At 47.2% G+C, this 21,860-nt stretch overlaps 1 protein-coding gene across 1 annotated transcript in view; it reads left to right on the top strand.

The window, feature by feature from the left end:
* Nucleotides 1–8,939, top strand: part of TRAF3IP1 (TRAF3 interacting protein 1) — a 50,888-nt gene extending 41,949 nt beyond the window's left edge. Inside the window, exons 14-15 of the mRNA XM_080400693.1 lie at nt 5,571–5,794; nt 8,509–8,939. Of these exons, the coding sequence (XP_080256819.1) occupies nt 5,571–5,794; nt 8,509–8,674 (390 nt within the window). The 3' untranslated portion in view covers nt 8,675–8,939. The remainder of the gene's footprint in view (nt 1–5,570; nt 5,795–8,508) is intronic.
* Nucleotides 8,940–21,860: the final 12,921 nt, after the last annotated feature.

The raw sequence follows: 21,860 nt of genomic DNA, 5'->3' as shown, positions 1-21,860 counted from the left end.
TTATCAGTGGATTTGGCTGGAGTATACATTGGTGTGAAGGCAGTTGTTTTAACACAAGGAACAAATTTATTGCAAATGCTTTTTGAACAGGAAAGAAGCTGCTTTTTCAACAGGACATGGTCCTGGACCCAGAGTTTCAGCACTATGAGCAGAATAGGAAAGCTGGGGAGGACTGGCACCCAGTATGCCATTATGGCTGAATTAATACTTTCTGCTATCATTAATTACCGCTAGAGTTGTCTCTTGGCATGTGTGTGGTCAGACCCATAGGATTCTGCTTAGCGTGCTGAAGGCTGCACCAAACACATAAGGTTTTATGAACTGCCTTCTCCCCAACACAGGCTGAGCGTGAAGCAAAGCAGACTGGCTCTGGGGGCTGAGCTGGGGTGTTTATGTACGTGTGAAAAGTGCAGCTCTTGTTAGAGGTATCAAATGTGAACGGGAGGGGGGGCAGGGGGAACCACCACCACCCTAAAAAAAACCCAAAAAAACCAACAACAAAAGCCAAACAAATAAATTTGCATCCTTTAAAGAGCTATCCTTTTATTTTCTTTTGGTGCCTTGGAACTGAGAGGCAGGTCAAACTGCTAAATCTAATGGTAAAGAACATTATGTCTCCTATTCCTTGGCCTGTTACTGAACTCAGTACCTGGCATAAGCAGAAAAAGCATCCTGTTCATTTGAAATGATTTAACATTACTGTTTTCCCTGTGTTTCTGTGAAAGAGTTTCTTATGGTGATCCCTAGTGGATAGTTACAATCTACTTAAAATGCAGACTCTGTAAAAACCAGGAAAAGAAAACACCCTTTATGATCAAAAAATATTTTGTACAATAAAAAAAACCCACCTTGTTGTTTTTGCATTGAATGTATCAAAATTATTTGTCCAAAATGAAGTTTCTGTCCTGTCCTATAGAAAGAGGTAGGGGGGAAATGGTATAGCTCAATAAAACTATGATTACTTGGGTCTGTTTTCGTAACGGGACGTAATACAATAGTTAAAAAGGGCTGTAGAAACTATTAAGTGCTTGATGGATGTTTGTTATAATTTGATTCATATTTTAAAACTGTTAATTAAAAAAATTGAAAGAAAGGAGAAACTATAAAAGTAAGCAAATACTGTTTCTAGAAATAAATTTCAAAGGGGGGGGGGAGGAATTCGTATCACCTTTTTAGCTTAGTAGATGTTGGGTACTTCAAATGCCCTCAACAGCCCGGCTATCAGAAATGGATGTGTTGCAAATGATCCATTTTTATGGAGCTGTGCACACTGCAATATTTATACTAATTGCTTTAGTGAGGGTAAATGAAACACAAGTAAATTCTGGTGGTTTCTGGTGCCCTGTTGATAATTTCCCCTTTATTGATGAAAAAGAAAATTCCTGCTTTTTAATTTCTCAGGTCCCTGCATCCGAGTCCACATTGTGTTCTGTTCACGTTGAGGTAATGGGAAAGGCAGACATTTTCCCAGGAATCCAAAATAAACATTTATCTTGGTGCCTTATGAAAAACATGAAGGAAGCGTGTTGGGCCTACAGAAGTGATAGAGTCTTTTATATGGGGATAATTTATTGATTCTTGGGCTTTTGTGAAAGGAGAGTTCATTGAGGTGTATGGCCTAATTAAATAGACTGGAACAATTCTGATTCTGGCATTTTTCTTAAAACTGAATATATCCTGTTACATGTTTGTGCAAAATGAGCAAAGGTGGCATTCAGGACTCTTACCACCCACGTTGCCTGTTGTAATAAACCATCTGCCATAATTCTTAGTGATTTAAAGAGCGTCCCATGTAGATTTTAACCCATAACTGTAACTATGAAACAGAGAACAGACAGTATGGCTTTTTTCACCCTTCATAATTGCTTCTAATCAACAATTATAATCAACAATAATCAGCTGGCAAAGCTTGAGTGTTTTATGGTGATAATTCTCTGTCCTGAGCTCAGCTTTCTGTAGGCTGCAGGAAGATGTAACATGGCATCTTGGTAGTGTAAGTGTTGGTGAAATGAAAGAAAAAAAATTGATGGTTATTTTTTAACTCGTGTGAGGAGGGACAACCTGTGCCACCTTCAGATGTTGGGACATTTTTATTGGGAACTTGACATTTAAGTGCTTCTCCTTTAGAGACTTAACACTAAAAAACTTCTGTGTGTTCTTACACCACTTCAATATCACACATTGTGTTTGAAAGACAGAGGGTTTTTTTAACAAGCCTATTGATGTACCTGTTTTAATTCCAAGTAGAATTTAATAGATTTTTGGTGGTAGTCGTTTCAGTACTTGAAATTATTTTGGATGGGACAATATTTTGTCCTTTTTATATCAGTTTTGAACAATTCAACTACACAAAGAGTATGCTGGAGTTACAGGGACACTAAAATTATTTTTTAAAATTTACTAATGCACTCTAAGGACATCTTCCCAGTTCACAGAAAATATTCAACAGTGGTTTATTTCAACTTCAGCTTTTTGAGCAGCTGTGTATTTTAGCATGGAATATTTCAAATTGTTAGTTGGATCTGTGTTTTATAGCATACAGTTCTGGTTTGCTTGTTTACTGAATTGTGGGTTTTTCGCTTTTTTATTTTTTGTTTTCATACCATACTTGCTGGTGTTGAGAAGTGTAGCTGCTTGGACTGTCTGTGTATCAGGGAGGTCACACCAGAGAACGTAAAACATTGAACTCGGTATTTGGAAAACAAAAATGAAGCATTCCTCAAGTTTTCACACACGCAGCTGTATCCTCAGATGATGGACTGGCTGAGTCTTCTCGCTTCTGAGCTCGCCGTATTTGAAACAAATTCCTTCTCTCTTGGCTGTGGCTTCTTAAAATGGATGGCAGGGAGGAAAGCGGTAAAGGTTTGGTGCACTCGGGAGGAGAGGAAAGGCAAGGCCGTGGGACTTCTCCTTGGGAAGCTGTTGGATCTGACACAGCTCTGCTCTGCTGCCGAACTGAAGGTGATTGTCTTCATACAGCTAACTTCCCAATTACCCAGCAATGCCTGGTGCCAGGCATTAAGCTTTCCCTATGGCTTTGGTGGAGCGCAGCACGTAGCAAGGACTAGGAAAATAAGAGTTAGGATAGAGGGCAAAGAGTTTTGGAACCCTGTGAGAGTGCAGATCTGCTCATACATCTTTACTAGCTGCAGCGAGGCGGTGGGGCAAAAAAATATTTCCAGGAGAGAAACTCCTGTCGGCCTGCGATGTGTGCTGAGCCCTGGTACACGGATGGTGTGCCAGGCCCCTGTCCTGTGATCTGTGCCTTTAGGAAGCGTTGCCCTGGCTGCCCCTTCTCCAGGGAGCTGCAAGATCAACAGGGAGAGAGGCTGGACAACACTGATGGGAACTTGGTTGGCCACAGTGCTCAGACGCTGGCCGAGGAGGAGACCCAGGGGAGAAGATCTGCTCAACCCTAAGCAGCTGTGCTCAGAACGGGGGTGCTCACCCGCTCTCGGGGGACAAAATGGGTCAAGAAGCAGCGCTTTCATCTTTGCGTCGTAAAGGATAGCAAACACATGGATGGCTCCAGAAAGCATCTAAATAATGTGTTTTCTGTAATGTAGTATAATGAAACACCTGCTTCTGTGAGAGAGGTATGGGTCGAGTGAGAAGGAATTAAGATGAGTGTTATTTTTAACAGTTTAGCCAGCACTCGTGAACTGACTTAGGAAGCAAAGGTCACAAGTTCAGCAGCATTTGCCACTTCAGCCCAGGTCCTAATTAAACAACTTGAACATTATAAAATGGCAGTAAACTCAGAAGTCCCACAGTTTTCATGCACCGCGTGTGTGGTAAAACACAAGCATTGGACGCAAGTAAATCTCAGCCTTCAAATCTTTTAGAAGTATTTTTCTAAAATATATAATATATATCTCTGAGTTCATCAGCAAGCCGAGGGCTGCTGAAATGTGTTTGGCAGTAGTCCCTGCTGCCTCCAAGCGCAGCTGAACAAACAGCCCGCAGCTCACACAGGAAGACAGGCCAAGGGGGCAGGAGGGGACAGTGCGGTAGATGTGGTGTCCCAGCGCGAGGGAAGCACACTGCCACCTCTGTGTTTGCTGAGCCGCGAGGAGCCCTGCTTAGGAATTGGTTGATCCTGCGGTTGGGGTGGTAGAGAAAGACCTTTCTAGTTTTCCGGCATACATTAAATGACCAAAATGACTTTAAAAAAATTTTACTTAAAACTTTGTGTGTCTTAAAGAAAAACTCGGGTTGGGAAGTTAACCTGTAGGGGTCTTGGAAAGAAAGAAAAAATTAGCTTGTTTTTTCTTGATGGCGGGGAAAAAATCCAGTGGACTTTTCTTTTATGATGATGGTTGTTTTCAGGGAAGGCTTTTCTGGAATGAGATTATTGCAGTGTGTTAGTTATGTGGCATCACTTTGCTATTTTTATGGCATCCTCTTGCTCTCCATGACTTTGCGCTTTAGCAAACACTTTCTCTGTATTTAACTTGCAGTAAGCTTGAAGGCTTCAGGAGATTGACCACAGAGACTCTGCTGGCTGCACATGAGGGAAGTGTGCACAAGACCAAATTATTTTTGAGTAGTGGAGTTTATTGAGGCCACATCTGCAGCCTGCATGATTTTACAACCACTGTTAACAGAAGTACAAGGCACGGAATAACCACCGTCTATTTTAGCTGTGCAGCTTGAAGTGCTATTATTAGGACCAGCATTAGGAGCTGGAAATCCAGATACAGTGGAGGGAGAGAAGCATCTTGAAAGGACTGATGAGAACTAGGAGGAGGCTGTGCCCTGCAGCATCCACCATGGCTCCCAAATAGCAGCAAAACACGGTGGCAAGCAAGTCCGATGGATGTTTGTGGTGCAGTAGCCTATAACATGGTGAGCGGAGGTGCTGCTTCTCCAAATTACTGCCTTTTGGAGTATCATCATCTTCCTCCAGAGTTTAACGTGACCTTTTTTTCGTCATTGTTACACATTGTGACTTGCAGCATTACTGAGTAAATGCCAATCCACCGTGTCCTGCTGCAGGGCTGTGGCGTGTCGCGGTGACGGATGGGTGTGTGATTTACACAGCGAACGCAGCGGCAGCCAGTGGCAGCGGCAGATTGATAGCAAAAGTGTTGTTGCTTATTACGCGTCTGTTGAGCTTCTGTTTAATGATGCCATGTTAAGCCACAGAAATTTTCCTTTCAATATATAGAAATAGGTTGAAGTAAACCATGACTGAATGTAAAAGAGGCTTCCCCCCTGATACACCCACTGCTTTGCGAAAGACCATGTTGAGAATGACAACATCAGTGAGATCATTTATGGGATCAAATACTAATTTTACTTTTGTGCGCTTGTGACCTGACGAGCAATTCAACATCGCTGATGCTATTGCACAGTTTTGCAGCGGTGGTGACTTGCGTATGGCATGCTGTCTACTCATCTGTGTCTAGGCTGTTGCTTCGTTTCTTCTCTTTTGTTGCAGACTGCCATAAACACTTCTCCAGTTACTTCACAGTTAGTCTCCAAAGCATTCTTTGTTCAGTATCTCATGAACAACAACCGTTTTCCCTAGTTTTGATGCTTTCCTTCTTATTCATCCTTCCTATTAGGAGAAGCCCTTTGTATCGGAAGCAGCTAGGAAGAAAGAGAGAGACTTGGTAGCCAAAGAAATTGAGAAGTTTCAGGCCTCTATTCAGACTCTGTGCCAGAGTGCCCTTACGCTTGGCAGGATCATGGATTACATTCAAGAAGACATGGATGCCATGAAGAACGAGTTGCAGATGTGGCGGCACGAGAACAGACAGCATGCAGAAGCTCTACAGAAAGAGCAAAGGTGAGTGTACTCAGGGAAAGTTTGGTTGGTATCTCGAGACAGATTTCTGAATTCAGGAGAGAGGAGAGTTTTACTCATTTTTCAAAGCAGATTCATCATCAGTCATTTTTGTGGTTTGGGGATTTTTTTTTGCAGTCTGTTTTTTTTTTTTTTTTAAAGTGTTAAAATCTTAAGGTCTTTCCAGCTCAATTTCACATGATGTACATGACAGCGGAGATGCGAGTGTTTGTGTGATATGAGAGGGTTTGATTTGTTTCATTCTTTTCGCAAATATATAGGGAGCAATGAGGGAAGAGCTTAGTAAACAAAGTAGATGTTGAATCAGGTCTAGGAGTGGATTCCTAAAGCTCGACCTGCTCTCTTTGTGCCATTGAATTCGGTGTGTTCTGCAGTGGTGTTAACACAGCTGTCATCTGTGCAAGGTTAAAAAAACAACATTGGAAAGCCAGGAGAGCAAAGGTGACACGCGCAATAGAAACAAGGAGGTCAAGCCTAGAAGCAGTTTCTTTGGCCTTACTTGTCTCACCAGCGTGTGTTTATGCTCCTTGAAAACAGAACGTCACTTCCAGTTGTGTGTCTCTGATCTTAAACGTGAACTGGGTATTGATCCTCCTGGATTCGCAGTCAGCCTAGACAGACCTGCTGTTCCCTCAGTCCATGTGCTTCATTCATGCAGAAGCAAGTATGGGCGGTGTTCTTAGCTAAGTCCTATCTTGGTAGGTAGCAACGTGTTAAATGTCAGAAACTTAGAGCTGCTGGCTTAGTCCACTGGCTAGGGTGGGAATCAGGGCTTTGGTTTGTACATAAAGTGTAACGATGTTAATTCCTTGCACTTATATAGCACCTTCTATCCCAAAACCTTGACAGGCTTCAAAAGTCTGGTTGGCCTCCCAATGCAGCACCTCTGCAAAGAGAAAGGGAACAGTTGTTGGGCTGTATTTTGTGGTTGGAGGAACTGAGGTATTGCATCGCTCTCCTTTGTGCTGCACCTAGTGATAGGGAGCGAGTCTCGGGCCTTTCCCTGGGCATGTGCTTACTCGGGGGATCAACTTTGGCCTTGCCAAACAAGTCATTTACACTTCGGCTGGTTTCCAGCACGGTGACTGTATGTGATCCGCTGGCTCCGTGTGTCCCCTGAGCTCCAGGCAGAGCTTACTAAGGACAAGGCTGTCTCCTTGGCAGTGGTGCAGAAAGACAGGGGGAGTGAGAAGAAAGAACTGCCCAGCTGATTTTGTTTGCAGATTTTTGTCAAACCGAGCTTTACAGCGGCTAGCTGTTTTGTGTGACACTGCAGGCAGGCTAGTGTCCCCTCGGCAGAGCCGCTTGGCTCCCTTTCACGAGCTCAGGCTGCCATAGCATATCCCTGCCCTTCACAAGGGTTCGTATGCGGTCCTAATCAGATGGGTGTAGTGCTAGGGCATGTCCAATCCTTCAGGAAAGAATTACAGAGTATCAGACATGACGATGACAATGCTTCCCATATGTACTGGAATTTGGATGCACGTCTTTGTTTTCTTTGCTTCTGTGAAAGACAATTTAATTTCCATTGGGGAAATGTTAGTGCAATTTCTAGTGATGTTTTTTGTGATTTATGCTAATGTGGTAGAAAGGAGGGGAAAACTAAATGATTTTGAGATGTGGACTTCAGCTAATGAGTCCTCAAAGTGACTGGGTAATTCGGAGTGACAGCAGGCTAGCTCAGCCTGTCGCTTCCCTGGCTGTTCAGTGTTCTGCAGATCAGCAAAGCGTCACAGAAGGGGGCACATTTGTTTTAAAGCCGAACAGCCCTATTCACTTAAGATGCATCAGCCCACTTGTGGTTTATTAGCATAGGATTTATTAAATTTCCTATTGGTGTGGGATTGCCTGCCCTTGTCAGCATCTAGTGATGGGTCAGTTTTCATATACCTTGCCTCTTCTCAGATGTCTACCTGCTGGAGCTGGATGCTGCTGGTGGTTGTTGGTGTCTGGCTGCTGGCTTGCTGGTTTATTGGAGGAAGCTGCTGGTAGCAGGCCAGCAACCACCACAGCAGTTGCATTTGTTCCTCTCTGCCACTTGTGCTTCTCTCATTTAAGCTCTTGTGGTGAGGCCCAGAGGGATGGCTGTTACCGTGCGTATCATGGTAGGACCCACGGGCCCCTGTAAAAGGTGGGTGTCCTTAAAATCATAGAATAGTTGGGCTGGAAGGGACCTTAAAAGATGACCTAGTTCCACCCCCCCGCCACGGGCAGGGCCACCTTCCACCAGCCCAGGCTGCTCACAGCCCCATCCAGCCTGGCCTCGAACACTGCCAGGGATGGGGCAGCCATGGCTTCTCTGGTCCTTGCTGTGTTCCATCCCATAAAGTCAGGTGCTGCTTCATCCACGGGCCAGGTGGTTGCCGCTTTTGGCCGGATAAAATGAAAGAAGTGCTTGATGTATGCATAGTGCGGGGTGAAATAACTGCCAAGGGTTTTAGCAGGAAAGCTGGGTTAGCCAAGAAGTGAGGGTTTAGTGCCGAATTGTGGGTGATCTCTCTCGAACAATATTCTTCTCTGTTCGTGGTGTTAGCTTTGCCTTTGTGCTTCTTATTCAAAACCTTCTTTCAGGAAGGGTGGGCACAACTTAAATACTTTGCAGACTTTCAAGTATTGAATGTACTTTCTTGGAGGCTTAAGTAGCCTGAAGCAGCGTAATGTTTCCAATAACATTACACTCCTTGTGTCTCTTTCAGCATCACAGACAGTGCTGTAGAACCGTTAAAAGCTGATCTGGCTGAACTGGAACAGTTGATTAAAGACCAGCAGGACAAGATCTGTGCTGTAAAAGCTAATATTTTAAAGAACGAAGAAAAAATCCGGAGGATGGTTCTTAGCATAAACCTGTCTTCAAGAAGGTGAAGAAGAGGGGAGAAGAATTAAAAAAAAAAAAAAGCCTTGGGACTGACTGACACCTGACTGACATTCCTACCAAATAAAAACAAAATAGCGGGGAAAACTAAGATATGCCTTGTTTAGTTTTAAAATGTTTAGGGACCAGAAGGCTAAAAATTATGTAAAATCCTGTTATTGCATTGATCTTTAGATGTTGATATTACCCAGGATAAAATGATACTCAGTTGAATGCTCAAGTTGCTGAGCTATTAAAAGAACTTGTTTGTTTAGATGTGAGCAGCCGTTACTCGATCACCAGGTCTTCACAGCCCTCTCCTCCCCGGCCTGTTGCGCAGTTTCCGAGCTGTGTCTCTCTACATCTCCTTGTCTTCATTTCCGCTGAGGTTACTTTTGAACATGCTGTCATGGAACATGGGTATTAGATGCGTCTTTTGCCCCCTTAAAAAAATGTTCCAAACCCCTGCAGATCCAGACGGTTCCTGAATCCAGTTTGTTATTAACGGGGAAAATTATCTACAAAACAATGCCACAGGATCAAGAAGTAAAGCCTTGTGTAACCTGCAGTTCTTTGCATCATTGCAGAGATTACGTCATGTTTTCAGAGCTATCGGGAATCTTATTAGAAACAACAGAAAATGCAGCACAAGCATCACCATGTAAGGGAGCTGAAGTATTTTATCTGCGCAGGTGTTAATTCCATTTTTATTGCATATGTTCATTTGGAAAGGATTAATTTAAGTACCTGTTTCCTCCCAAATGCATGTTCCTGTAACTTTTTGTATGTGAATAATTCCACTGATTTTTTTTTTTTAGTTAAATGCAGCTGTCTGTACTGTTTTCCTAATGACCTCTTGAGTGTACTGCACATTAAGGTCCAGCTTTACTTACTCCTAAATCTGCAAAGCGTATTAGCGTAGACACAACTATATGACACTGCACTGAGCGCAGAAGGCTTTAGTCCACTGCAAGGCTGTTCTCTCAAGATTTTTATAAGGTGCCAGCACATCTCTTCCCACATTGTTTGGGGAGTTGTTGCAGTACGAAGTGCTAGCGTCCTCATTTTTCTTCCTGAGATTGGCAGTCTGTGGGGGTTTTATTTTTCTTCTTGGTTTCTTTTGGTGGTGTCTGGACCTTCAAAAACCCACCAAATGGATCATCACCAAATATGTTAAATACAGACATTTTAAAGGGCAGGATGCTTTGTTGCACGGGATTTTGGTGGGTGTGGAGAGGAAGCAGGGGACTTGTGAAGGTATAGGAGAAATTTTCTGATCAGTTCTTAACAGGACATGACACTATGCTGTTTGTTTGAACTGCCACTTCAATTTTTTTATTTTAATGTCTGAACTTAAATGGTGAAGCAATATTCTGATTAGGGTCCAGAGAGGCAGGACTGCACCTGTGTTTCTTACCCAGGGTTGAAGCCTGTCCACCACATCCTAGGTCTCATCACATGGAGGAAAAGTGGTTCTGGATGTCTGCTGGAATCTCCAGAGCCCAGAACTGATGGTGAAAGCCTGCATGGTCAGTATATAACTTCAGAGTGGTTTCGGTGCTCCCTCCCTCCTCCCTTTAAATACTTGCATCGAACAATACAGGGTTTGGTTGGATTGCTCAGGCCCCTGCTTGCACTGGTTTTGACCCTGTGAGCCCCTGGTGCTTCTGTTGGCACTTCTAGAAGCCACCCTTTAAAAGCAAGAGAGGGATTTGTTACCAGTCCCCCAGCCTATGTCACCCCCTCGGTGCCTCTTCCATGCCCCTCCTGCATCCACAGGCCAGAGCTGCAGTGCTGCTGGAGCAGGGGGCTGCAGGCAAGCAGTGAGAGGAGACCAGCAGCAGGGAGTTCCAGGGGTTCTCCGGGGACATGAAGTGATTTCGGCTCTGCCCTGAGTTAGGATTTAAATCGTGACTTTTTCCTTTCCCTCTGCTACTCGGTTTCACAAAGTTCCCTTCGCCAGACCCCATCTCCCTGTCGTCCCCCTGCTGATGGGTGCTGCGTGCTCTTTGTGTGGTGGTGTGACCCGTGCATTCCTGTGTCCTTGCATTACAAGTGACTGTCCCCTGAGTCAGGGTGGAAAGCCTCGGGCTCATATAAACCTAGGGCTTGGAGGCACCGATTTGGTTCCTGTGAGACCTTAGGGGTGGCTTCTTGCATCTTTATGCACCTGTTTTCTTATGCTTTCTGCATCAAATACCACTTTAAACAAGAATTGGTTAGTGTTAGGGTTTGATAGCCTGTCCGATGTCTCCCGCGGTCTCAGCTGGCTCTCCATCTAGGTTTGCTTCGTTTTCCAGTATGATGGACCAAGGCTAGTGCCTCGGAGCTGAGGCTTGCTTTAATTTTTAAAGGCAGGTTAAAGATGCAGCATGGAAAAAGCAAATAAGCAGCTGTGCCTCAGGAAGGGAAAACGGATGGAGAAGAATGTGTGCGCACGTCTGCCTGCGTGTCTCTTGCACACGATGCCTTGCCTGTGCCTTGGGCTTGTGTTTCAGCTTGTGGGTGGTTCGTTAGCACAGGAAGCTTTGCTAGCACGGTGGTTTGGGGTTGAAAACCCTGCCATTGTCGGGCTCCGCTGGCGCTAACGGAGCCTGACGGTGCTGGGAGGCAGGACTAGTATTTCACAACGTGCCTGACATTCCTCTCCTGTGCAGGTCGGGAGATGGCTGCCAGCCCCTCTGGGGTGGGGCCGGGGAGTATTTCTTAGCTGGAAAGGTAGAGCTGTTGGCAGGATCCCAAAAGACGGTGGTTAGCTAGCGAGGGACACCGGTGGGGTGATGGGACCTCCCCAGATCAGGACTCGGGTCCAGGGGCAGAGGAGGCTGAAGGGGATGGTGAGGTGAGCTCAGAGGTCTCCATCTGAGGACATCAGTGGGTGCTCTGGGTGTTGGAGACCGTTCCCTAGGGTGGGAATGGGAGAGGCTTAGGAAAGGAAGAGGAAAGGAAGCCTGAAGGTGTGTGTGAAATGGGACCTGGACGGAGCTTAGGTACCAGAGGATCCAGCTGTGGTTGTGAGGGATCTCCTGCTCACCTGGGACCTCATCCCTCAGTTCCAGAGACATCAGTGACAAGTGTCTAGAGTCTAAATACACTGGCCATCTGAGCTAGACTCAGCCCATTTCTTGAGCATTCTCCAATTCACCTCATTGTCAGGCTGAGCTCCAAAATAGGGCTCCCTGGAAAAGCCCATTTCTCTGCGGTGGGGAGCCTTGGGCAAGACGGCTCAGGTAGGGCTGTTTACTTTGCCAGTGTCTGATAGTTGTGAGATGTGTTTCAACCACCCGATGAGTTCGAGTCCTTCAGTCTCCGACCCTTAGCTACGAGATCAGGTGTCTCTTCCCATCTCATGGAGGCTATCTGCCAGGGTTCCTCAGCCAGCACAAAGGCAGATGCTCTGGGGTGGCGGGCTCTGCACACCCCTTCTCCCCCAAATTCTCACTCTCTGCTGGTACCCTCCAGGTGGAGACAGCTTCCCTAATACAACCAGCTCGCTCAGGGGCAGAGCTCACCCGTGGTTTGGTCCTGATGGGACATGGTCCTGCTTGAAGCTATGTAGATGGGGCATTAACAGCATGGCAAACGAGCAGCTCTTCCCAGAGCTGGTACTGGAGGGTTTTGTGTTTCAGCCTCGGAGGCAAATGCCGTGTGGTTTGTCTCTTCCCCAGCTGTGGCTCCAGGTTGCCTGCTGGCCTGGGAAGACAGTTCTACCGCAGTTCACATCTCACTATCCTCACCTGCCTGGGCAAAAGGAACACCAGCGTCACTGTTTTTGCCTTGAGATCTGAAATTCCTGATCACGTGTATGCAACCCAGGACATAGAGGGTGTCCAACAACAGCTGTGATGCATATGGCCTTGAGTCAGATACAGGTTTCTCCGCATGGCTGAGCTGGTGCCTGGTCTTGCTGTAGCCCCCTCTGCTCTGGCTCAGTGACACGTGGTCGCTGTGCTGCTGGGGATCTGAAGAACAGATGGAAACTCCTGCTCTCTAAGCCAGGAGGGCTGGGAGAGGGACGCACTGCTTCCTTCGTGGCCTGCCCTTGCTTTCAACTGACTCCTCGCTGCAATTTGCTGTATTGGATTTCTTCCTTCATGAAGCCAGAATAATTTAGAGGCCACGGAGACAGTCTCTTGCCTATTGGGTTACTTCTCATGAGCACATCTTGGAACATAAGGGGAAAATGCCAATTACTTTTAAATGCTTTAGAATTGCAGAGCTCTAGCTATATTTCTGTGTTGGTAGAGAAAAGCCGGGCATTTGCAAGCCAGCCAGCCCCTACGTGATTTAGGGGATGCAGCCCATTGAAAGCTAATTGAAACTGGGCTCTCAAACAGCTTTGCTTTAAAAACTAAATAGCTCCAGTGATATATATATTTTTTTTTTTTTTTTCCTCTCAAAGCAGTTTGGATCCATCCACTGAGGAGGCAACCACCGCAGCAGTTGCCGAAGAGGAGGGCAGGGCCATGGCTGCAAAAAGCCCAGCAACTGCAGGGCTGCTTGGGTGTTTCAAGGGTTTTTAGGAATGCATCCTCCGGGAAAGTCCGAGGGGGTGGGCTGGCGCTGGGACTCCACAGATCTTAGACGGCTGAACCCCGCCTCACTGAATTTGCACTCTCCCCTCTTCCCAGACTCTGCACGTGTGGGGGTGAGTCAGTCTGGTATGTGCGATGGGCTTGGGAGCTGCCAGCTGTGATCGCCAGCCCTCGGAGAGCCCCAGGCATGTCCCAGGACACCCGGATAGCTGCCTGAGACACCGAGGCACGCCTCTTCCAAAATGCTTCCTGCCGCGTTTTGTGAAAAAATACTAAAAAACAACATTTCCGTTTTCCAGTGAGAAATTTAATTAAAAGGAATTAAAAGGTATAGTTTATAGTTTAATTTAATGTGATGAAAAAAGGATTAGCTCCCTCCCCCTCCTACCCAAATCCCAACCTGAGATGATGGCAGCCTGGCCTTGAATTGCATCTGACAGCCACAGAAGGGAAAAGCTTACCAAGAAGAAAAGGGAGAGAAATTCCACTCCAGATTTATGACTTGCGAAGCAGAGGTTGCATGGGTTAGCCTTATTTTATGTCACCCTGGGTCCCACAGACTTGACTTTGTTGTGTGCCCAGGAATGGACTGAAAACTGATTTATTTTTTTTTTTGGCTGCTTTTGCAGATCACTTGTGTGTTCAGGTGCTATTTTGGGCCACTGAAGCTCTTGGTTGTGTGTACGTGGCGCAGTGTGTGTTCAGATGTGCAGGGAGCGTGTGCTCATCCTGGCAAGGTGGGGGTTTTCCCCTCCAGGCAGTTTTCCCTTTTTGGCATTTTTTTTGGCTAGTGATAGTGATTAGGAGCATCAGGCAGAGACAAATGGGAGGGGTCTGGCCCCAGGGACAGCGGTGCCCCCCTGCCATGATCAAGCCAGTTGGGTGGCAAGTTCTGGTACGCAGGAGTAATGCTGCTTGGTGGTTCCTCCTCCATCACAGACTTTCTACAGCAACCATCTGCTGTTCAGGGGCAGAACCATGTGTGGCTTCTCCCTTGGGGTTCTGTCAGCTTTGTGGTCCAGCCTGAAGCTAGGGAACTCTCCATACCCTCCCAGCCCTGGTGTTTTTGCCCCAAAATGACCTCTGTGGAATCTTTGCACATCTCGGGACTTCAGCAGAACCAGGAAGACTTATGGCACTGGGTAACAGCATAGTTGTGCCAATTATCTTTGACTGTGCCATTTATGTTGCTCAGGGGCAAGAGGTGGGGATGGGAGCCTGCTCTGAGGTGGCAGAGAGAATCCTTCTGTTGTCCTGGTCATGCCTTGTTTCTGCAACTAAACTGATCACCAGAGCTGGGACCAGGATGGAGCTCGCCTTCTCCATTTACTGGAAGTTTGGGAAGCAATGTGGTAGGATCTAAATGTGTTGTCCGGGAGGTACGCAAAGCTGCGCCAAGTGACCCGGTGATCTTGGAAAGCTTCTAATCCTACCGTAGTATCTACGCTTGGTGGGAAGTGTGTTGGACCAGAGGCACCCAGGACACGTGGGAAGAGGGTGCCCAGGCATTGCCTGGTCTGGGACTTCACCTGAGGTGCAGCCCTGGGAAATGGACCATGGGATGTGCAATGAAGTGCAGGTGCCACCTGTGAAAATGCACCCAGCCCTGGGAGACAGGGTCTATGCCTGCTGCATTATTTCAGTCTCCCTCTGCCCTGCACTGGGCCAGGTGGAGATGGCAAAGGTGGTGTGGAAATGCCATCTTCAACTTACAGGGAAAGCAGCACCTGAACATGTATGGTGACAGCCTTCTTGAAGCCAGGAAGAAAAGGGACATGTTCTGCAAACAAGTCTTCTCCCAGGAAAAGGAATGACCTTTTCTTTTTCTAGCTTGTAAAGAAGGGGATGGTTGTTTTTAAAGTGTTAATAGATATTTTTTTTTTCTCTTTACAACATTTTTTTCCTGTATGTGAAAAGGCCAGGTGATTTCTGTCCTTTTCAGAACTGGAAGTACTTCCAGGTGTGCTGTCTCTGCAGAGAGATGGGACAGGGCTGGCCTGAACTGCTGCTGGTCCCACACCCTGCAGGTGACAGGCTTCCAGAGATGGCAGAGGATGTCGTTTCCCTGTGTGTGTGGATCTCTTAGATCTAACTCCCTGCTGAAAAACAGGGCAGCTACAACCCCGTGGGCTGGCGGTTGTGTGCTGAGGCATGGTTGCTTTTCTGAGGGGCATGGAGTCATGCGTGAGTGGGGCTGGGGTCTTGTCCGCTGAGCAGGATGGGCCTGGGGACCTTGCTGAGCATCACCTTCCTGCAGGATGTGTGGCTGGGGAGGCTCCCTGCTCTTTCCTTCCTCCCAGGAGGGTGTTGTAGACGCGATGACTGAAACAAGTCCACCTCGGGGGGCCCATATGACCATTGTTACTGCAGGGTCTGCTAAAGAGTAATAGCATAAATTATACAGAGAAAGACATCTATACAGGAGAAACTACTTAAATACCTAAAAAACCTGAATAGAACCCCCAAATTGAGACAAACAGAAGGATTTTTATTTTCCTGAGAACAGCAGATATAGTCTGCCTGCCCAGGGTATGCCAGGACCTGTTTTCTCTCAGTCTCCTGCTGAACCACGTTTTGGGAGGTCTCATGCTGCCGTGGAAGGGAACGGCCTTTGCTTTCCATCCAGTGTAACTGCCTTTGTTTGAAAGGCTAATTATGGACGTAAATTCCTCCCTCCCCAAAAGGCCATAAGAGCCTGTTCCAGATGACTGGGATATAAACTGAAAGGACTTCTATTGATTTAATGGAAAAGGCATATTTTAACAGAGATTTTCTTGTTTCAGAGGATTGACTGGGTCTAGAAGGAAATGGATGGGAAGTGGTACAGGCGAGCAGCATGGAGGAGCTGCACAGCATCTCTCAATTCCTGGGCCAGCAGCCTAGCCACAGGGACCGTTTTCTGGATAACAGCTTTACATCAGATTAGGCTGGTGGCAAGAGGTGCTTAATTTCTTCTGTGCTTTCAGGTTTCTTTACTTTTTGGAACAGCATCTGCTGATGCTGGAGACCAAGTGTCAGCTGAGCTTGGGAGGAGCTGGGGATACATGGTGTATTGCAGAGCTGTCTGGGAAGCAGAAGCTGTTTGGATAAGAAGCAGTTGCTCCGAGCAGGAGGTTCCAAGCTGGTCTGGCTTCAGCCTTGACGGAGAGAAATTAAGTCTTTCTGTCCAATTCAAATAATCTCGGTGGTACTTCCAGTACACGTTACAAAGCTGGAAACTGGCATCTGCCTGAGGTAGGTCCTGGGTCAGCACAAGTGCATGGAGTGTAGGAAAGAACAGGTGAGAACCAAGAGCGGTACTGAGGGGTTGTGAAGGAGCAGCCAGAACACAGAGGTGCTGGACTTTGTCTCATCACATCTCCTAAAGGCAGACAAGCAGCTGTTAACCATTTGCACAAAGCTTTGTTTTTTTTACTGGAGAGATGGCACTGGGAAGAGAAAGAGCCCAAGATACTCTTGTGAGCCTCCCCACCCCACTGGTGCTTGTACCTGAAAGGTTCCAGAGGGCACCGGGAAGTGGTGGCTCTGACTTTAGAGAGATGTAAAGCCAGGCCAGAGTGAGCGTGGTGAGCTCTCGCCTGCCATATCTCACTCCAGCCTCTACTGGAGCAAGCTGGGACTTTGTTTCTTTTTGCACTGGTTTTATTGCCTTGTTGGTTCATGGTCACCCATGACCCCATCGTCACTGATTCCCTGTCTAGTGCAATGCGGACACCTGCACTGCCAAAGCTCTCCGGGTTTGTTGTAGTGGTAGACTCACACCTGGCTCCCTGTGCATTCTCTGCAGAGATCTGGGAGGAGAGGTAGGACAGGAGAGGAAAAAATGGCTCCCTTTTACATATCAGTTAAGATCTGGAATTCCATTGCAGCTGATGTGGAGCTCACCTATCTTTCAAGATGTCTCTTGTTGTGTTCTATTTAGCTGTAAATCCCAACTGTGCTTAGATTTTCCTCTGCAGTTCTTGCAGGAGGGATTTTCTTCCTGTCCTATGTTTAGCATCCTTTCCAGCTCTCACTCCATTGTGCTCACCTCTTGCAGGCCTGTCTCTTCACTGAGAGTTAGCTTGGAGAGGAGGGAAGAAGAGGACTGCAAGGAGGAGTGTTATTTAGGTCGGACAAAGTTGCATAGCCCTTCCTGGGGCGTGCAGCTTGATGTAGCAGGAAGATTGTTTGTTCTAGTCACTAAGAGTTCTATTTATGCTTCTTGTTGCTCCTGGCAGGATGGGAGCTGAATAAAAGTACCTCTCTATCCCAACAGTTTGGTTCTTTAGCAAATAGCTGTGGATCCAAACAAAAATGTCCTGACAGGAGAGCAAAGGGATAGCTGTTTTGGAGCATGCACCAAGAGACTTTGATTTAAAGTGATCCTTGGGCAGCCTGAATGCAGGAAGCTGCTGAGCAGAGAAGAGCCAGAGGAGATTTTTCCAATAGTGACATGTTCTCAGCGTGATGCTGTTGCCATGCATGGGGTGGAGTGGGACAAGGCAGAGGAGAGCAAAAAATGCCCCTCCGATGGCCTCAGCATCACTGATGGGATCCCTGCTGGGGCAGCTCAGCTGAGGAGCACCTCGTGCTGGAAACCAGCCCTGGAGCCAGGAGGAATTCATGGGCCACCCAACGTCCGCTGTTTGTAGGTAGCCCTGTGCCGATCAGGTAGCCTGGGAGGAAGGAAAGGTGTTCTCCGCTTTTAGTGCTCCCTGGCTCTCAGCTTTTCATTTCTGTCCACAGAAGTGTCAAGAAAGCGTTGGTTTTATGTTTAACTCCATTAGACGGAGGGCTGCAAACTCGGAGCCCACATTAATAGGATACTTGTCTTTCAGAGCCAAAACGGAGGGTGAGAGACCAGAGTCTCTTGCAGCTAAATACTGTTCCATTGTGCTACGTTTTATATCTGCTGGTAGGAGCGACCAGAAGCTATGTGGGAATGCGCTTTAAATGTGTTATTTCGTTAAAATGTCACTTTCTCAAGTATCATGTGCTGTATTTGCACAGGGCTTGTGGGCTCTCAGTATGCGACTGTGGAGAGCAACTGGAGCACAGGACCACCCCAAGGCATCCAGCTGCTTCCAATGCGGTGCCGTGGAGGGGAGACAGCCTGCGGTGGGAGGCGCGTGTGAACTTCCACTGCTGGTCTCAGCATCCGCATGTGCTGCTGCCTGGGCTGGCTCTGCCGGTAGCTGGACTTTGTGGGCAAGCCACTGCGCGATACAGGAGAGAGGATGGCTCCCCGGTGGGCGAAAAGTGTGTTTGGAGAGGGAAGGAGCCCCCCCAGAAGGGGTAAAGTCCTTCCCAGGTTCATGTAGGTGGGATGGCTTGATGGCCATGCCAAGCTGAGTCCCAGTCACCTGCTGGTGCTGCAGAAAAGGAGTCGGGGGAGCGGCAGGGTTTGTTGCACTGTTAAAGGCAACATCATTTTTGGAAAGTGTTGGGTTATTAAGTGCAGATTTTGGTGCCCAGTTAAGGCTGAAATTTGCTAAGAAGGGAGGAGGTTTTCTGTGAAGCATCTAACGCCCACTGGAGTTCACTTCCAGCTCACTTCCAGAGCCTGGCCAGAAATTTTGTCCTTAATTATTTTGTGCAAGTACAAAGTGCCCTTTCTTGTGTCAAATAATACTTAATTTGTGGTCCTGCCACACCTTTACCTCTCCTACTGTGGACCCCTGCACCTTCTTATACTCCTGGAGCTTGGCTTTCTTTTTGCACCCTTGCACTCATTGCCAGGGCTGTAGCCACACTTGACTGGGAAAGCTCCAAGGTCGAGCAGGTCAGCCACTGGTGCCTCGGCTTGGTGATGGGGCTGCCTCTTGCTCTGAAGTCTGTGGGTGGTAAAGACTACTGCAGCACTGTGATACTGCTGAAGCTCTTGAAGAAATTGTCTTCTCTTCAGCTGCATCTTCTCCAAAGCTTTGGAAGATGGAAATGGAGCACTCCAAGAATGTTCCCAGCAGGGAATAATCAAAACATATGCTTACATGTGACTGGCTCTGACTCCTCTGGCTGGAGGTTGTGGCCTTAGAGGTCTTAAGGCTTTCTTTTTTTAAAAAAAATATATTTTTGATGCCATAACCAAACACCTTGTTTGCTGTTATCAGCCTTTATCTGGCTAAGAAGATCCACATCTCTGCAGACATCCAAAAGCAGGGAGCCAAATCTCAAGTTTTGGAAGGGCAGCTTATTGCTGGACTCACAAGGAGAGAATCCGGAAGCGGCCGCAAGGCTTCCCCAGAAAAGTGCAGAACGGGCATTCAATGGACACTGCCTTCAGAGGCGTTCAAACCAGCAGGGTTGCTTGAAAGGGGGATGGTGATACAGCTGCTGTTGAGTCCAAGGACTGTGTCAGTGCATCTTCTAGGAGAGTGGCTAAGCTGCCTCCTGATTGCTGAGAGCAGCTTTCACAGCAGGGCAGGGACCTTGTGCATCTTGTAGGCATGTTGGAGGAAAGCTGGCTGCCCCAGTGAGCTTTTGGGCTGGAGGAAGGGTGGTCTGACAGGTCGGCCTGGGACACAGGAGCTTTGCAGGTAGCTCTTTGCTGTGCCCCAGCCTTAGATCGTGATCCAGGCATGTTCCTGTCTCACAGTTCTGCTCCAATGGTGGTACCAGGGATCTTTCTCCCATATCCTTTTCTCCTGTCTTCTGGCAGCTGCAAGCTGGACACCTGGGTTTCCAAGCCAGAGCTCAGAGTGAAAGAAAGATTTGTGCCACCAGAAATTAATCTGATGGGGGTGATGAGTGGGACAACTCTCCAGGGCGGCCTTCACATGGCAGGAGGAGCAAAATGTTGGAGGCAGCCAGACCCCTACTTTGGGGTTAGGACTGTTCTGTTTGTCATGTCTGGGGCCCTGGGGGTCCTTTGGGACCCCTGTGCTGTGGTAACAGGAATGAGGACAGATTCAAATATGACAAGTGATATGTTACTTTTAACACCGAGGGAAACAGAAACAGCTCAGGGAAGCTGAGACAACATTTCTGGAGCGACGTAAAGTTTTTTAAACAATTTCTTGATTACTTTGACTGCTTGATCTTACAGCCTGAGTATTGCCCTGGTGTTATTTCTTTGCATTTCATTTCCTAAGACATCCTGAAGAGCAGGCAGTGAAAAATAAAAGAAAAACCTGGCACGTAATTTACAAGCTGTGCTCCCACAGACCCCATCAACCCTTTAAACCACAGCTGCTCAGATAGCTGAGGCCACTGGAAAGGCTCCTACTGACCTCAGGGGCCTTTGAACCCATCTGTAATTAACGATGCACTTGCAAGCATGACCAAAAGTCCATCTTAGTGGAAGAACTGCCACTGGCTCCAGAAGAGGCTGAGTCACAGCCTGGCTGTGGGCTCTTGTGGTGGAGGAGCTACCTGCACACCACCACCACTGCTGGATGCACTGCCAGCTAATGGAGCTGCATCGGCGATGTACCACCCGCTACCTGACAGCGAGGGAAGGAGAGGCACCTTGTTTTCAAGTCTTTGGGCTGGATCAGCATTTTCAGCCCATGGCTGGACTCCAGTCATCTTCCTAGAGTGTTTGTGGCAGCTCCCGAGCATCAGGTTTTTTCCTTTTTGTTCCACAACAAAAAATGTGGTTAGAAATTTTTTTCATTGGGGAAGTTTCTTGCCTCAGGCCAAGCGCAGAAATGTGGAATGGATTTGGATCAAACTTTTTTTTTTCTTTTTGAATTTTATTTAAAGAAAAAAAAATAGTGCCTTGGGCAAGAGCTGAAGCATGGAAAATTTTATCCCAAAAGGTAGATGCTTTGTGAAATTACGAGCGTGTGAAAACAGGTGGTTAAACTGAAATGGTTTTACAGATTTAAGTACAGAGGGTGCTACCAAAAACCTGTTATAAATCCTGGAGTGAACTCTTCTTGAAAGGAAGAGGTAGAAGAACAGGCCATCAGCAAGTAACCTGAACCACTACCAAACCCACAGGCGGCTGCAGACCCGGTAAAGAAGCCAAGCAAAATGAGGAGAGGCTTTCTGAGAGGTCAGCAAGGGAGCCAAGTCCAGGCCCGGGCTTCAGGATTTCAACTCGGCCTCAGAAACGACACCCTAGTGACTGGTATCTGGCCGGGACGAGTTTTACTTGCAGCACCTGATCCAAAACCTGCTCGAGTCAATGACAAGCACTCTGCAGACTTCTCTTAAGTGTTGGATCAGGGCCTTAAACCTGCAGCCAGGAGAAAAAAGACATAAGGACTGTGCTGCAGCACGTTCGTGGTGGAGGAAGGGCTGGCACCACGCGAGAGCCAGAACCCCAGAGCCCTTTCCTGTGAAAACCACTGGGCGTACTGCTGAAGGTAGAAATAGGGTCCTGGGGAGAAGACAGTCACGGTGAGTTGGAGGTCTGCAGCTGTGAGAAATCAGGAGGGAAGGCTTTACAGTCGTTGCTGGTGTCATTACAGCTAAAGTGGCTAATTACATCAAGGCTTTGCTGTGCAAAGTGCTGTATAAACACATGACAGGAGAGGGACCCCATCCCGTGCTGACCTTGGTTGGCACAGAAAAGGGGTAGCAGCGCTGTTCAGCTGCCTGGATGGCTTCCAATGAGCACAATGTGTGGCTGCTGTTGTCGGGCTGGAGCCGGGGGCCTCAGAAACATGTCTACTGGGTGGATTAAGTTGAAGTAAGAAAATACAATTTGCTTGTTCAATTAGCAGAATGATCG

Source organism: Falco punctatus (assembly GCF_963210335.1).
Source record: "Falco punctatus genome assembly, chromosome: 8".
Taxonomy (NCBI): Eukaryota; Metazoa; Chordata; class Aves; order Falconiformes; family Falconidae; genus Falco; species Falco punctatus.
The sequence above is the reverse complement of the archived record's forward strand: the minus strand, read 5'-3'. Positions and strand labels throughout refer to the sequence as shown.